The following is a 16,882-nucleotide window of genomic DNA, read 5'->3' as shown; positions in this document are numbered from 1 at the left end:
TTGTCGCAAAGAAAACAGCGGTTAATAGAATAAAAATAAATGTTTTGGTGAAACTTATTTTCCCAAGTCGAGTAATAAAGGCATACAACAAAACTGATCAAAAAATCAAATCTGAATATTTCCGTGCTTAGAAATGTTGGGCATCGAATTAAGAGTGGTCGCCACTCCCATCATTATACTTAGTAGAGACGTAAATACTGTTACACACATTTTATGCTATAAAATTAAAAATAATGAATGCTTTTGGAGCAAATTGTGCTCATATTGTTAAGTCACTGCTAAATTTTTTTCGTTAATTCCATACAAAAATATAATTCATTGAAAACCAAAAATCTTATAAATCAAAGTTCCAAACTTTGTAAAAAAATTAAAAAAAGTTAAAAAACTGTAGCTAAAATTCTTCATTTATCTAATCAGAGCTAAAATTTAGCATGAAAAATATTGCGAATATTATAACAAGAGAATGTGACGTAATTATGTGAGTACAAAGAGCAAATATTAATTCAGAATGTCCGCCATTGACCTTCGCTTACGCCTTAAGTCAAACTGGTCAATAGCCGCACGCACCGCTCCCATTGGAAAATTGGTCATTGCACGAATCAGAGGGAATCAATTATTGGGTATATTTGGTGAAAAAATGCCTTCTATTTGTACTATAATTCAACTTACATCTGTTTTTTTTTTCTGTGTTTCAATACTGATTTAGTGAATTGAAGTTTGATTTTCATATCACGGGACTACTTGTCTAGCATCTTCAGGCACAGTTCAAATTGCATGGCATGAAGTGGCTTTCATACCTTTATTTTCTCTCTTCAAAATCTGAAAGTATTTGAAGAGCTGGTGTTAGCCAGATGTGCTCTGCTGTGCACATCACTCATATGTACATAAGAGTGTACTTGTGCGTCATCAACTAGTTCAGCTTAACTCATTTCAATCATTTCAACTGCGAGAATCGAGGGTTGCTTTGTGCTGTTGTTTGTTACCGTATTACAATTTTAAAAGGACAATTATTTGTTTTTGCGTTGTCAGTTGGAATAGAATTTTAATGTCGTTGGATTACAAATCCTGTTCAAACTTCGCGCTTTGTCAAAGCAAGTAATTGACCGACACAGACGTCGAATTGTTTGCCATTGCGATTACTGATTTTCCGGCACACTCTGGGGGCGCCGCTATTTGCTTAAAGGATATTGAGATGTTATTTTATGCGCTTCGCATTAGTGCAGCTACTGAAAACATTATGGGAACTTACCGCCATGGATTTTCTGTCACTTGTGTATTTTGAAAACACTATCAAAATCTATGTGCCTATGTTTTTAAAGAAAGGTGAAATCCAAAGGTATGTAAGATCACATAGGGAGAATTCACACTAGTAAATGCTTTATCGATGTACCGACACTTTTTATTATAGTTTTTTTAGCACTAACTTCGTAGAAATAATCCACTAACGCTGGTATGACTACGAACAAAGTATGCAGTGAGGCATGATTCCACTTCCTGTGAAATTCACCAGTTGTTTTTGTGGAAAAGAATAGGCGAGCGAGTAAGTCGTGGTTTTTAATTCACTAGAAGCGAACAGGTGAATTTCCCTGCATGAATATGACTAATTTCCTACACAATTGTTTTTAAATTTTTGTGAATTTCAAACAAATGTTGGGGCTTTAGGTTATATGGTTTTTGCTGTAGAATGCGTTATACTCTAATAAAAACATAAACAATAAATTAAGTACAAAAAGAGGATGTCTGTAAAGTTGGTTTACTGACGATAGTTTAACGTGATAACGTCATACGAAAATACTGATTGAATGGTTGCATTTTTCAAAAGAAAATTTTAATTTTATTTGTTTTATAGATATTTTGTATGGATATAGAGAATGAGTTAACATTAACATAACATAATATACTTTAACATAACATAACATAACAAAACATAACATAACATAACATAACATAACATAACATAACATAACATAACATAACATAACATAACATAACATAACATAACATAACATAACATAACATAACATAACATAACATAACATAACATGACATAACATAACATAACAACATAACATAACATAACATAACATAACATAACATAACATAACATAACATAACATAACATAACATAACATAACATAACATAACATAACATAACATAACATAACATAACATAACATAACATAACATAACATAACATAACATAACATAACATAACATAACATAACATAACATAACATAACATAACATAACATAACATAACATAACATAAAATAACATAACATAACATAACATAACATAACATGACATAACATGACATAACATAACGTAACATAACATAACGTAACATAACATAACATAACATAACATAACATAACATAACATAACATAACATAACATAACATAACATAACATAACATAACATAACATAACATAACATAACATAACATAACATAACATAACATAACATAACATAACATAACATAACATAACATAACATAACATAACATAACATAACATAACATAACATAACATAACATAACATAACATAACATAACATAACATAACATAACATAACATAACATAACATAACATAACATAACATAACATAACATAACATAACATATCTTAACATGCTGTTCAAGCAAGGTAACGACGCATGAGCAAGATAACGACGCATTTTTTGGTGTGTGCAGCCGGCTACATAGAATTATAAGACGTTATCACGTCAAAAATAGTTAAGCTTCGCAATTCGTCGAGTTCCTATTCTTTTGAACATACACTTAGTGTCATAAGTCTACACTCCCTTGTGAATAGTTTTTTATGTTTTAATTTTTTTTAAATTATGTCATTTTTTTTTTAACCATACGTTCAGCAGCAAAACTGTGCGTACAAACTATTTTCCTCAGTATTTATGCTCATATATGTTAGAAAAATGAACATATTTATTCAAAATACTTTTTCGACTTGAACTCAATCCTTACTTAAAATATTCCGCCAAGAATAATCTTAACTACTGCTTTCGCCTCTAAGCTGTCGATAATATCGATGAGGAGTACTATACCATCTACATATTGCGCAGGAAAAGTGTGCGTACAAACAATAATTTGGTATGATACATTCGCGCATTGGCGTTGGTGCGTCATTAGTAACTAGTATGCGCTTGCCCAAATTATTCATAAGTAATCAACTTTAATTGTATCAATAGAGCTTTCATAAAACATCATGGAGGCCAAAGAAAAGAAATTAAAGTTGGTGAAAGAAAAATGATTATAGGGTCCGGCACTCGAAGTGTAACCTATTAGAAAGGCCATCAATTTAGTTTGCACAATCACTTTTATTCAATTCAAAGTAGAAAATATGTGAAAATAATACAAAATTAAGAATCAATTTACTTTTGTTCGATATGACCACCTTTTGCCTTGATTATGGCCTTGAGACGGTCCAGAAACGAATCGCAAGCTGCTCGAACGTGACTTGCAGGTATTTGGGCCACTCGCGGACAATGGATTTTCTTAGCGCCTCGAGACTGGGGAATCTTTTAGTTCGAACCTTGCTCTCCAAAATGACCCAAAGAGAATAATCCATCGGATACGCATCTGGTGAATTTGAGAGCCACTGTGTGGACGTTATGAAGTTGTATTTTAGCCCTTCTTGGTTCACTCGAGCTTTGTGAAACGGTGACGAGTTCGGTTTAAACGTACATGCTCTGCCACCGAAATGTTTGTCTGCGCAAGGCTTCAAAGCAACCTCCAGAATATATTTCGCATTTACCTTGACGCCAGGCTCAATGAAAACGTTTGGAGAGCGCCCATCTGCGGTTACAGTGGCCCACCCCTTAACATGTGGCGGGTGCTCCCTACTGGTGGTCAATCGATGACTCAAATTCTCGTATGAAAGGTCAGTCAAATAAACTCTATCGTTTTGGGAGTTTACGAATTGCTCAATTTGAAAAATTTTCTCGTGAGAAAACACAATGTTCGGAAATTTACTGCTTTCGGCCAAGCGAACCAACTCCTTCGCTCTCTCAAGTCCAACTTGTTGCTGCTTTGGTGTGAGATCATGCGCCTTTTGCAACTTGTAAGGCATCAGTTTTCAGTATGCGGCGGATGCTATGGTCAGATATTTTCAATTGTTTCGCCATTTGATTGGCACTTCGTCGGGGATTTCGCTCAAGTCGGTTCTTTACTTTTTGAACCATTTCACGTGACGTTGCAGTCTTTTGATGACCGCTTCCATGACGTCTCGCGTTGCTACCAGTATCATTGTAACGAGTAATGGTGCGAAAAACAAAAACTTGATTTACTTTAAGGTGGTCGAGCTCACGTACAATCGCTTGTTGCGACTTTCCAGCCAAATATAATGCAATCACACTATTACGTTTGAAATCCATTACTGATTTTCTTTTTTCACGTTTACTCTCAGCAAAATGGTTCCGCGCGCTTGCAAACAATGCTCTGGACTGTCATTTAGCCAACTAAATGATGCCCGTGCATCAGCTGTGCGAGTGTCTGAAGTTGGTTACACTTCGAGTCCCAGATACAGGGTCTGTGGTTGGCTAGGTTGTGGAAGAAGAGAAAAACTTTTCACGATATAGGAACAACCACCGGAAATGTATTACTCAGTCCAGAGAAGCATTAAAATCTTTAAAGAAAGTGGAGATTACGTATCTCGTCCACAAACTGGCCCACCTCCACTACTTACAAATCGGAAGGAACAATCGTGCAACAAGTAGTAAATAACCCTAGGATTACGGCAAAAAAAATTGCAGAAAACATCAATTTACAGTTTTCCAAATCTGTTAGCAAAGATACTGTGTGAAGAACCGTGAAAAAGGCTAGACTTTATAGCCGTGTTGCACGAAGAAAGCTATTAATATCCCTAGTAAATCGGCAGAAGCAACTCGCCTTTGCCCAAGAATATGAAATGAGCCCAAGGCGTTCTGGAATAAGGGGCTTTTCACGGTCGAGAGTAAGTTCTGCATTTTAGGCATTAAGGGTGAACTTGTGTGGAGAAAACCAAGAACTGCCCTTGATGTTCAAAATTTGAAACCGACTGTGAAACATAGAGGAGGCTTGGAGTAATGGATTGGGGTTGCATGTATGTAAAAAGAGCGGGACACTTAGAGTTCATATGGGCAACTATAGATCACAAAGTGTATTTAGGCATTTTGAAAGATACTTTGAAGCCAAGTGTGGATAAATTAGGATTGGGGTGCGATTTTACATATGTTTCAATAATACAATGATCCCAAGCACAATGTTCTTGTTACGAAGCATTGGTTGTTATACAACGTCCCTAAATGGCTTAAAACTCCTCCACAGTCACTCGACTTAAGTCCTATAGAACATGTATGAGATTTATTGGAGCGAAGGACACGCCAGCATACCATTACATCCAAAGAAATGTTCAATAATATAATGATGGATGAGTGGAAGAAATGACATCTGAAAAACGCTAAAGTTAGTGGAAGCCAAGACTTTTACTTTAAACTTATTAAACAAAGTGCATAATTCAGTTTAGATCAATCTAACAAATAAAGCGCCAAAAGTCTATAGAGTGAGAGCCCGCGACGCCCAGACCTTCGTTAAATCATAAAAGTTGGAAATTTTTCTATATACGTCTCCTATACAGGTATAAGCAAACCCAGATTATTAAACCTGGGTCGCGGTGGCTTTGGCAGGTAACAGGTAGTAAAGGTGAGTAAAATTGAGTCTCAAATTTGTAATAGTATAAAGCTTAGTTTTTATACATTTCAACTTACAATCATATCAGAAACTGCCTCGTCCATTGGCGGACACTTAGGGCGGTAACAACCCCTCCCTAGACACCCTAACATTCTAATTATTTATAAATCTACTTTCGTCATAGTATAAAATCTAATTTTTATATATTTATTCAGAGATCTATAAAAATAATGTTTTCACAATCCCCAGACAGTTTCGATGGTTCCCCTATCTTCCCAGACATAATGAAGTCCACTCCAGGCGTAAGCGCGATGAATATATATGTACGTTGGCGCGAGTGTAGTGCGATCTGTTCTCTAAATTTATCAAGAAAATTCATTATATACATTTATAACAGATAAAAAAAGTAAATTTTTAAAGGAGAACGCAGAAAAATTTTCATATTAACAAATTATTAAATCAACAATAGAATAATGCGATTTTTATTGAGTCAAGTGGAGATCTACGAAAGTTGTAAATATCAATCGAAAATTTTTTCTAGTATTGTGCAGAAAAAAATACGAAAAATCGACAGCTGATGGTAAAATTCTAGAAGTTTAAAGTTAAGAAGATAAATTTGTATGCATGTTAGTTTTACTGTAAGGAGAGAGAATAATTTAGATCGTAATTGAACCAATCGAAAAAGATTTCAATTATATTTATAATTATAGCCATTACAATACAAAGTAAAAATATAATGTGTCAAACATTATTATTAAATCAAAAAAAATATTTAATCAACTTCATCGTCCTCGTCGGTATCTCGATTATCTTCATCACCGCTACTCCATTCTGCGGATTTGTCCTCATGAATGTCATCGTCTTCATCAGCTTCTGTAATAATTAAATCAAGTTAGAATAATTATGAATGGTTGATAATTTCTTCATAAACAGTGAACATTATAACATCTTTTCGGGACATAATGAGGACTTTTCCATTAAAGTATATGTAACTTCTGTTTCGAGTTCTTCAATGCCTTGATAACTTATACAATGCCCGTATCGGTTGATGATATCAATAACTTTTCTGCTGCTTGTTATACTCTTCAAAGTCATTCCCAGCATGATGTGCTTTGATGTTTTCACCTGGCATTATGGACTCCAAAAATAATGTCTTGACAATAAGCACGCACTTGACGAGAACACTTTATGCTTTTTTCCGCTTCTGATTACACCCACCGAGAAGAGTTGAATAAAAGTCCAATAAGGGTTCTGGTATAGAGACTTCTCCTGTTATCAAATGTTGCGCTGTTATATTTTTAGAAGGTAATTTATTTTTTTCAATTTTCAGAATTAGTTTCCTTAAAAGTAATGCGGACTTCTGTAAAATATTTTCTGTGTGTAAGCTGTCGAGGACTGTTTCATCTATTGATTGTAAATATTTAGGTGCGACAATTTTTTTATTTCGAATAGTAAAAAATTTTATATCTTCAGAATATACTTTTATAATTTTTTCTTCGAGATGGTGTGCTGTGAAAACGAAGTTCATTTCAACGGAATTATCTTGATAAATTTTTTCCAATGACTCTTTATACAGTTCATGTAAATATATTAAAAAATAACATCGTCCCTTTTTAATAATATCTTCTTCGATAATGCTGCCAATTTCGTCAAAAACTTGTCTGTGATACTCTCGATTGTAATGCCAATGACTTTTACTAAATGATTTTTTTTTAGACGACACATCATTGTTAAAATGAACTCGACAATCAGTATGATAATATATTTTTGGAGCAGAGTAATTATTCAATGTAGTTGAAAACTCGTTATATTCTTCTAAACCTGCAATGTTAGAAAAAATACTACCTTTAAATTGGTTTGTTTCAGCTGCATGAAGTGGAAGCATTTTTGAGCGCACTTTCTTCTTCTGTTTATTACAAAATATACAAACAATCGGAGAGTCATTACTACTGACAACATTTTCGGGTTGAGTATTTACGTCCTCAATTACATTGTTTACTTCAGTAACATCTGGTGTACTAATGTCACCATTTTTTTGATAACTTGTCGATTGTAAGACCTCTGATTCACTAGCTAAAGTCGATTGTGAAATTGTTGAAGGTTCTGTATGTTGAGGCGGTAAATGAGATTGTTCTGTGGAGGTTGAAGGCTGGAGCTTTATCAATTCAGAATATAAATTTTGTTCTGATGATGTTGGAGATTTTGTTGCGAGTTCGGTAGTGAACTCAGGTACTATCGATGTATCTGAGATAAATTGTCTACACTAATCAACTCTTTGTTTACTCTTTTTTTCTTTTTTAAATCTGCAGGCTCCGAATTGTAGTACTGTTTATTAACGCCTGTGAATGTTTTATGGCATTCCCGGTGATAACCTCCATCTGTATATTCATCAGGCAAAATAACATTCGCATATTTAAGGTTGTGTTTTTTTCTGACTTTCAAAACAGTTCGGCACTTCTTTAATGTCTCTTCAGAAAGCAATATTAATTTCCCCTCACTTTTCTTACAAATAAAACAACTTAATTTGTTTTTTTTCCGGTTCCTCCGTTTCCATGACAACACTTTATCACAACTAGACCACTTATTTTATAATAAATTTTGCAAATAAATTATTAAATGCTTGCTGTACGTATAACAGTTCACACTACAATAATATACAATACGGAGTATTATACAGAGTATAAGACAGCTGATGCGCAGAAAAAGATCGCCGTAGACCAATCGCGCTATTTCACTCGCACCAACGTACATATATATTCATCGCGCTCACGCCTGGAGTGGACTTCATTATGTCTGGGAAGATAGGGGAACCATCGAAACTGTCTGGGGATTGTGAAAACATTATTTTTATAGATCTCTGAATAAATATATAAAAATTAGATTTTATACTATGACGAAAGTAGATTTATAAATAATTAGAATGTTAGGGTGTCTGGGGAGGGGTTGTTACCGCCCTAAGTGTCCGCCAATGGACGAGGCAGTTTCTGATATGATTGCAAGTTGAAATGTATAAAAACTAAGCTTTATACTATTACAAATTTGAGACTCAATTTTACTCACCTTTACTACCTGTTACTTGCCAAAGCCACCGCGACCCAGGTTTAATAATCTGGGTTTGCTTATACCTGTATAGGAGACGTATATAGAAAAATTTCCAACTTTTATAATTTAACGAAGGTCTGGGCGTCGCGGGCTCTTAGTCTACTACGCTCATTTATACAATAAAAAAATTTCAAATATTCAAAAATACCAAAATGCCAAACTTTTTTTATCCGCAAAAATTACTTTTTTCCAAAATTCTGGAGGCTTGTGTAAATACTCATTTCTATAAGTATGCCTATTTATGTATGAGAGAAATAAATGGCTCTACCTACGAACTCTTACATGATAGCCGACTTTTGTTAAGACTCTTCTGGCAGTTGAAGTACTAAAAAACATTTAAAACTTATTCCTTATTTCTTCTTACACTTTTGAACCAGTTATCTTTACACCTTTCTTCACAAGTCCTATAATACCGGTATTTTTAGGTAGGTAGGTGAAATGGTCGAAGTGCCAGTTTGGCACTCCTCAAGTACATAGTAAAGCGCCGTTTTCATATCATTATGAGACCTCCCACAGGCAGATTGATGGGATTTAGGTTGGCGCACTGCCCCAGGCTGTCGAAGAAAGGAGCACCCAGTGACCTTAATCATCTAGCTGCCAAACCCGGACGTTTACAGAGAAGGTGCTCAGAAGTCTTCTTCTTTGAAAGGTCCCCATATCTTCTGCAATGGGGGTTAAATGGTAACCCTAGCTTTTCCGCGTGTGCTCCGCATGTCGTGCAGTGACCGGTAAATACAGCTACGAGTTTGGAAATTGAATGGCGAGGAGTCCAAAGGACTTTCTAAGACCTTCGTATATTGTACTGGGGCCAAAGGGTTTTCGAAATAGCTTATGAAGAAATGGAGCTCCATCTTTTCTGCTTTTTCCTGAGAAATAATTTGTCTTTTTAACATTCTCTTAATTTACAAGGTTGCCCAGCTTTTGACCTTAAAGTTATAATTCCGGCATTTTCGTTGTTTTGAATTAACGGATGTCCATGCACTGCCTGTCATTCTTCTCATTTGTCACAATTTTATTACGATTTTCCCCTCGCTAATATCAATTTCTTTTCTTTCTGCTTCAATTGTAAAGCTCCGCACATAGCTCTATTAAAAACTGATAAACTAAAAGCCTACTAAATAAAAATCATAATTCTCTATACCCAAAAATTGTCCTAACACTAAAAGCGAACACGTAAATGATGAGTGTACACTTTTGACACTCACCCTAATATGTATTACCGAAAATAAGCACCGTTAGAGTCGGTGGCGACGCATTGCGGTGATAATCTTTTGTCATGACTACTCTGTGAAATTTTTGCGATTTTGTTAGTGAATTTTCCAAACTTCTGAGCTTTATCAAACGCATGGGCCTCAAAATGCGTAAATCGCATAATATAAAATTAGTAAAATATACAATACTACATATTACATTTATTAAATTTGTATATTTACCCACCTTTTAATTAAAACTATTAAAAGCTCTCATTGCATTGACTGATTACCAACGCACCCGAAAAGTTGCGATGGCATTAGGGTGTATTTATGTACATATCTCAGCTGCTAAAGCGAAATGAACGCTAACGGCGCATAAACATTGCATTGAATAGGAAGGGGAATAAGATTAAATCCGTTTTGTCAAACAAACTGTTTGTTGTTCCTGCATTTAAAAAGTATTATTTACTCTGGAGTACACTTTGTATAAGTAAGTGTAATATTAGATTTGTTGTTTTTTAATTGCCTCACTTTGATGACAGATTAAAATGAAGAACCATTGTGGCACTTTTCACATCTGTAATTGACTATCTATGTATCCAGCCAGCGACTGCGGGGCGGAGTGGGCTTGCGCGTGACCGTTATAAAATTGTAGGTCCTTACGTTTGTTTATATTTGTAGGATGGCATCAAAACGCAGATTGGACCAGCCTAAGGCTTAAGCTAGCAAAGGTTCTTCGCACTTAATATCTAACTGAGACCGCCTGTTGCAAACATTGAGTAAAGGGTACAACCCGTTGAAGAAATGCCAAAATTACATAAGTGTTGAAAATTGATTAGTGATAAAGTTAAAATGTAACACATTTTTGGTACGAGTATTAGAGTTTTGTCGGATATATTTAATTCCCATATCATTCTGTGGTTACCTTTTTAAAAATTTTTTGTTCACGCAAATGTGCGAAAAAGAGTTAAAAGGTTAGGGATAGTCAGAATTTAAAAAAATTGATTTTTTTTGCATTTAATTAAACTATAATATCTTAAAAATATTGTGTGAAAATTTGAAGTGAATCTGACAAATGCTTTTCGAGTTATTCAACAATTAACAAAGAGCGCTCGGGCGCTCCGAAGCGTTCGTGAGCAAGCAGCTAGCAGAAACAACCGACCTCTCGGGTTTTATTATGAATGTAGAATGCTACGTAGGCAATAGCAAATCGATATTTTGGAATAGTCCGGGAGGTCATTTTGACCTCATCATTTCATACCGACTGATTTTAATACTGAAGGCAGACGCCATACAATGGATGACGAAACCAACCGTCAGCTGGTCCAGTAGCGGTGGGTACGTGCGTGGGATGCTGCGAAACGTGTCGAAAAAAAATTTTAACAACTCATTTAATACCGGCTAAAGTTTTTTTGTGTATTGTTGACATTTAGTAGAATAAAAAAAAAATAGGCAGCTGCGCCGTAGAGGGGGGGAAATACGTCAGCTGAACAGGCGAACTTGTAAAATAAATTAAAAAATAAAACTATTTTATGCCGATTGAATTTTTTTTTATAATTTTGGACACATATGAAAATATAATAATGATGGTCAGCTGCGTTAATATCATTGGATCATTGCGTTCATACATCTCGGCGGCGCGCGGAATTTTCAATGCTTCAGCTGACGATCTTCCCACCGCTATTAACGCAGCTGGCCCTCATTATTATATTTTCATATGTGTCCAAAATTATGTAAAAAAATTCAATCGGCATAAAATAGTTTTACTTTTTAATTTATTTTACAAGTTCGCCTGTTCAGCCGACGTGTTTTCCCCCCTCTACCGCGCAGCTGACTATTTTTTTATTCTACTAAATATCAACAATACATGAAAAAAATTTCAGCCGGTATTAAATGAGTTGGTAGACATTTTTTTCGACACGTTTCGTGCCCTCCCACAATCACAGCCACCGCGGGTGCGCCAACTGACGTCCACTTTCGTTATTCATGAAAACTAAATCACAAAGATAGTCAAGAATTTAACGGTATAAAAACGCTGTCTAAAATCGACCCCTGCCTCCCGGACTAGAAGCTGCTATGACGGCTAAAGAACTATTATATGGCCCAGGAATAGATGATACAGTGCACGTAATTAAATAATTCGTAGAACTCTACATAAATCGATAGCAAAACTTTAAGTGCGTTTTTCTCAAAACTATGTTTTTGAACTGGTAACTGTAACCTGAATCCTTAACAGTGTAACTTAAAATCCGCTTGGTAGGTTTCAATAAATTTTATATTGCTTTTGAAAAACATGAAAAACTCGTGCCTGATCGAAGGATTTTTTTCCAAAAATGTCGATTTTTTTTAACAATTAATTGTAGGATTTTTTTCTAGAAAATCTTAAAAATATTTCCTGAGGCTGCCATATTGTTAATTTTGAAAAAAAGCCTCGATCAGGCACAAGATTATCTATTAAAAAAATAATATCTGTTGTCCGATTGATTTTAGATGAATCTCAAAGGACTTGTGATGATCACCGCAAGGGACTTCTGGCGAAACGGGCTGCACTCAAACAGCGATAACTTTTACAATTATTATTGTTTTTTTTATTTTGCTAAAGTCAAGTGGAAACATGTTGTATTAACTCTATGTTTTTATTTTTGTAAAATAAAGCAATTAGCTAGCAAAAAAAAAAATTATTGAAAGTCATCATTTTTTCGGGCCTCTGACTACCCCTAACCCCTAAATACAAACTTTTATATCCCTATAGCAAACCCCGATAATAACTATTCACTTGGCTTGACTAAGGGTACATATTAGCTTTGTTTCCACTGATGCGACAAATTCGTATGTTGCAACTACAACTATTTTAAACGCGTGCGACACGTGCCACTTGATGTTGCGGGGTGTTATTACTCAAAGCATTGTCCACGCCATCTTACGCTTAGGGACAGTATCGCAAAAATATTTCATTAAACACTCGTTTAATTTATCTGATCCATCAATCGATGTGCATACATAAATATAACGTCAGATTTTGGCTTTGAAGATGAGCGAACATCAGTTCCGTTGCCATAAGTAAATATTTATATACTACAGTTTAATTATGTTTTTTCGATACCAGATATGGGCACGTGTCAACACCCCAGCTACGGCTATTGAGTGTGAAAACGTGCGCGCGATAAGGTGGCGCAAGTATTTACATTGGTGATGTTCTATGCACGTAACTGTAATTTGTAGACGCACTACTTATCGAGAATTACACGTACAAGTGCATGAAATAACAATTTGAAATTGATGCTTACCAATTTGTATTTCTACGACTGCTAAGCGCAAGAATTTCGAATGTAAATATGTATGTATGTATTTATAGGAGCATAAAGCTACGCTGCTTATTCCTGGTACTCGATTTTGCACTTTAGATTCCTGTAATGTTTAGCCAAAACTATGTGCGTTAGGGCGGGTTAAATTTTCTCTCTACCTTATTTTGGCAGCTGAGGTATTCGGCGAGTGGCAATTCGGAAAACACAAAAGGCCATGGAAGCCTAGCTCTAAAACGGATTTCAAGCCTCGTTATTTTTAATTTTTGATATTGGCCCCAATCAATTTTGTTTTGTTTTTTTAATTTGCAAGATTTTGGAACAAAATATATGTATGTATGTGCTTTTTGGGTACGACAGACTTGTATTTGATGCTTATTTTGCTCAAAACTCTCCACTTGAGAGCGTACATCAGCCAATCTGCTATTTCCTTCATTAATCCAACTGTGGTGTTAACGAACCAGTTGAGGTCTGTGACCGACTTGTTTTCGATTTTTCCAATACATTATACAGATATACAGAAATGACAGCCCGTTTAAATGTAGACGGCAGAACAACCAATGTAACGGTATTTTTACAGTGTTCAACAGAAAAGAGACAAAGTTCTGGCAATAAGCTCTGGTAGAGAATACAAAAAAATATTGTAGGTATATGTCCGTGTATCGCCGATTTGGAAATTTACGTCTGAATTTCATTTTAGGGTGGGTCCATGGAAATTATGTAAACCGTTTTTGAATTATTCTTGTGAAACATTTTAACAGTTATAGTAACCCCTAATAAAGACCTTATAAAAATCATTCTGTTATGCACAAACAAAACATTTAATACTTTCACTTTTCTGCAGTTGCATTTCTTAAATTCATGTAACAAAATTCCAGGAATTTTTCATTTATTTTATTTAGATCAATAAACTATTAAAACCGGAAACAGAATGCACTTCGATTTATTTCTTTAGCATCAAAAATGCCTGAATAAAATCTATGAAACCAAAATTGCACGTAATTAACTGTTACAGTATCGCCAACATAAACACCATTCACAATTTCAGTGGTTTGGCTTGCATTTTCGGCTTTATCAAAGAAAAAATGTAAAATGTATTTTTTCTCTGTTGACTTCCATAGTTCACACCCTGCAACTCACATCTGAATGGAACTAACAAAAAACAGCAAAAGAATGTTTTAGTGTTCAAAGACACCTTGACAACGCACATAAACTTTTAATTCTGTGATCGATACTTAGAGCACCCGTATTTGATTTGGTAACCCAAGGCTTTCTGATAATCAAGTGATTCACACTTATGCGAGACACTTGCCCACCCGTTAAAGTCAACGATATAGAAATACCTCAAAGCAATGAAACCAAATATCTAGGAATGCATCTAGACAGAAAATTAACGAGGAAAACACATATATTCTCAAAAAGAAAAGCACTTGGTATTAAATTCAGAGACCTTCACTGTCTTTTAAATTGTCATTCCCAAGTTTCTGTCGAAAGCAAATTGCTCTTATACTAAGCAGTTCTAAAAACCGTGTGGATATATGGTATTCAATTTAGGGCACTGCGGCAAACTCCATTATCGAAATTTTACAACGATTTCAGATCACCAACTTACCCTACTATATTACAAACTCGCAAATACACCGTGACCTCCAAATATCCACTGCTGTGCAAGAAATAGAGAAATATGCAAGATCCCACAATCTCAGGCTCTTAGCTCACTCTAACTCCTTAATAACGGAAATGATAGCCAATCCCATTGCTCTTAGCCCACTCAAAAGAAAATCCACCACAGATCTCCTCCACTGGTGGGGAAAAGTAAAATGGGTTGTACCACTGGGTGCATCCCAAAAACGACTGAAATTCTCTAGCTGTTAGTTTAAGTTATTCTATAAATATTGCTTAATCTATGTATACTCGTACTGCTTGCAATAAAAGTGTTCCTAAAAAAAAAAAAAGTGAAGACCGTACTTTGAAACATGCATCAAAATATTATTCCATCTGTATTTTGGTATTACAGCGACAGTAACGGTATTTCGCAGCAGTAAAGCTTAAGCAGTAGCGGCCGCCGTAGTCGAATGGGTTGGTGCGCGACTACCATTCGGAATTCACAGAGAGAACGTCGGTTCGAATCTCGGTGAAAACACCAAATTAAGAAAACATTTTTCTAATAGTGGTCGCCCCTCGGCAGGCAATGGCAAACCTCCGAGTGTATTTCTGCCATGAAAAAGCTCCTCATAAAAATATCTGCCGTTCGGAGTCGGCTTGAAACTGTAGGTCCCTCCATTTGTGGAACAACATCAAGTCGCACACCACAAATACGGGGAGGAGCTCGGCCAAACAGGGTGTACGCGCCATTTATATATATATAAAGCTTAAGCAGTTGTAATGTTGTGCTTGGTTTATTGGTTGGTTCACTTGAAAAGAGGCACTAACCAAATAAGAAAAAACAATAACAAATATAGGATTTTTTACGTTTATTATTTAAAAATTAATAGTTTGTGCTGCTGGCTTGTTTATAAATCACTTCGTAAATACGTTGATGAATGGATTCGTACAAATTCTCCAGATAGCCTAATGAAATTTCAAACCAAACTATTTTAATGATTCGAATTAAAGCATTCTCGTTGTCAAATTGTTGCCCATTTTCATAAATCTTAGGAGCCAGCCATCCCCTTAGATTTTCAATCATGGTTCAGATCTGGGAAATACGGTGGCTATGCTAAAGTTTCAACGTTTTGGGACGCACTTGAAGAGTGTACAGGTGCATTAACCTGTAGAAAGTCCAAATGGTTCACAAATCTCGGGAAAAGTTCATTTCAAAAGAGCTTTATAGCTGTTTCTTGTCATTTTGTAGTCTACAATTTTCAATTCGAACGCGCCACAGTACGATATTGCTCTCCATAGCATAACTCCACTTTTCGTCACTAAACACTAATTTTTCCTTTCACCGGGATCGGTAATGGTAACAGAACACCTAGACACGTCGTACTTTGCAAAATCGAGGCGGCGTTCTTTACGAAATTTATTAAAATGTGATTTTTTTGTAATTTTTTTATGCTTCAGATTTGGTTGAAGGGCTTTCAGAATAGCTCTTCGAACGGTAGATTTTCTGGCTGCAACATTGCCATTTCTTTAATTTTTGCTGTTGGAAGGGCTGAGTTTGATGCAATCCTGAGGATTTTGCGGGTTTTCTTCGGTGTTAAATCCATCGCATCTTTGTAGTTTTTACCATAAGAGACACCTTGTTTCACGTAAAGATCCACAACATTGGGACATTGATCAATCTTCTGGCAATTGGCAATTTGGCGATTAGAAAGTCCACCTGAAGTCAAGATTATCGATTTTGCCCTCTTTCGCGTTCTGTTAAACCTTCTTTCCCATTTTATTAGAATTAAGAAGTTTTCGATCAAACACTAGGAATGCTTAAAAAACGATACGTTTGCACAACTTTAATGCGCAAAACTGAGTGCCTCTATTTAAGTGAACCAAAAAATCAAACGCGGTATTACAGCTACTGAAGTTTTACTGCTACAAAATACCGTTAAATGGAATATTATTTTAATGCATATTTATTTTCCAGGAAAGTATCTGTTACTTCAAT

At 35.3% G+C, this 16,882-nt stretch overlaps 1 protein-coding gene across 1 annotated transcript; it reads right to left on the bottom strand.

The window, feature by feature from the left end:
- Positions 1 to 7,274: 7,274 nt before the first annotated feature.
- On the bottom strand, positions 7,275 to 15,038 carry LOC129244078 (uncharacterized). The gene is made up of 5 exons (XM_054881693.1): positions 15,001 to 15,038; positions 14,894 to 14,944; positions 8,745 to 8,809; positions 7,530 to 7,916; positions 7,275 to 7,381 (listed from the first exon to the last, which is right to left on the bottom strand). The coding sequence occupies exons 1-5, from the start codon at positions 15,036 to 15,038 to the stop codon at positions 7,275 to 7,277; spliced, it is 648 nt and encodes a 215-aa protein (XP_054737668.1).
- Between the last annotated feature and the right edge of the window lie 1,844 nt (positions 15,039 to 16,882).

Source organism: Anastrepha obliqua, chromosome 4 (assembly GCF_027943255.1).
Source record: "Anastrepha obliqua isolate idAnaObli1 chromosome 4, idAnaObli1_1.0, whole genome shotgun sequence".
Taxonomy (NCBI): Eukaryota; Metazoa; Arthropoda; class Insecta; order Diptera; family Tephritidae; genus Anastrepha; species Anastrepha obliqua.
The sequence above is the reverse complement of the archived record's forward strand: the minus strand, read 5'-3'. Positions and strand labels throughout refer to the sequence as shown.

What these genes read in the sequence shown, in the direction of transcription:
- LOC129244078 (XM_054881693.1), bottom strand. Translation starts at nt 15,038, where the DNA reads ATGGGATTGGCTATCATTTCCGTTATTAAGGAGTTAGA. An exon ending in TCCGTTATTAAGGAGTTAGA is followed by an intron (nt 14,945 to 15,000) that starts GTGAGCTAAGAG and finishes TTTCTTGCACAG; the next exon opens with CAGTGGATATTTGGAGGTCA. An exon ending in TGAAACAAACCAATTTAAAG is followed by an intron (nt 7,382 to 7,529) that starts GTAGTATTTTTT and finishes AAAATCATTTAG; the next exon opens with TAAAAGTCATTGGCATTACA.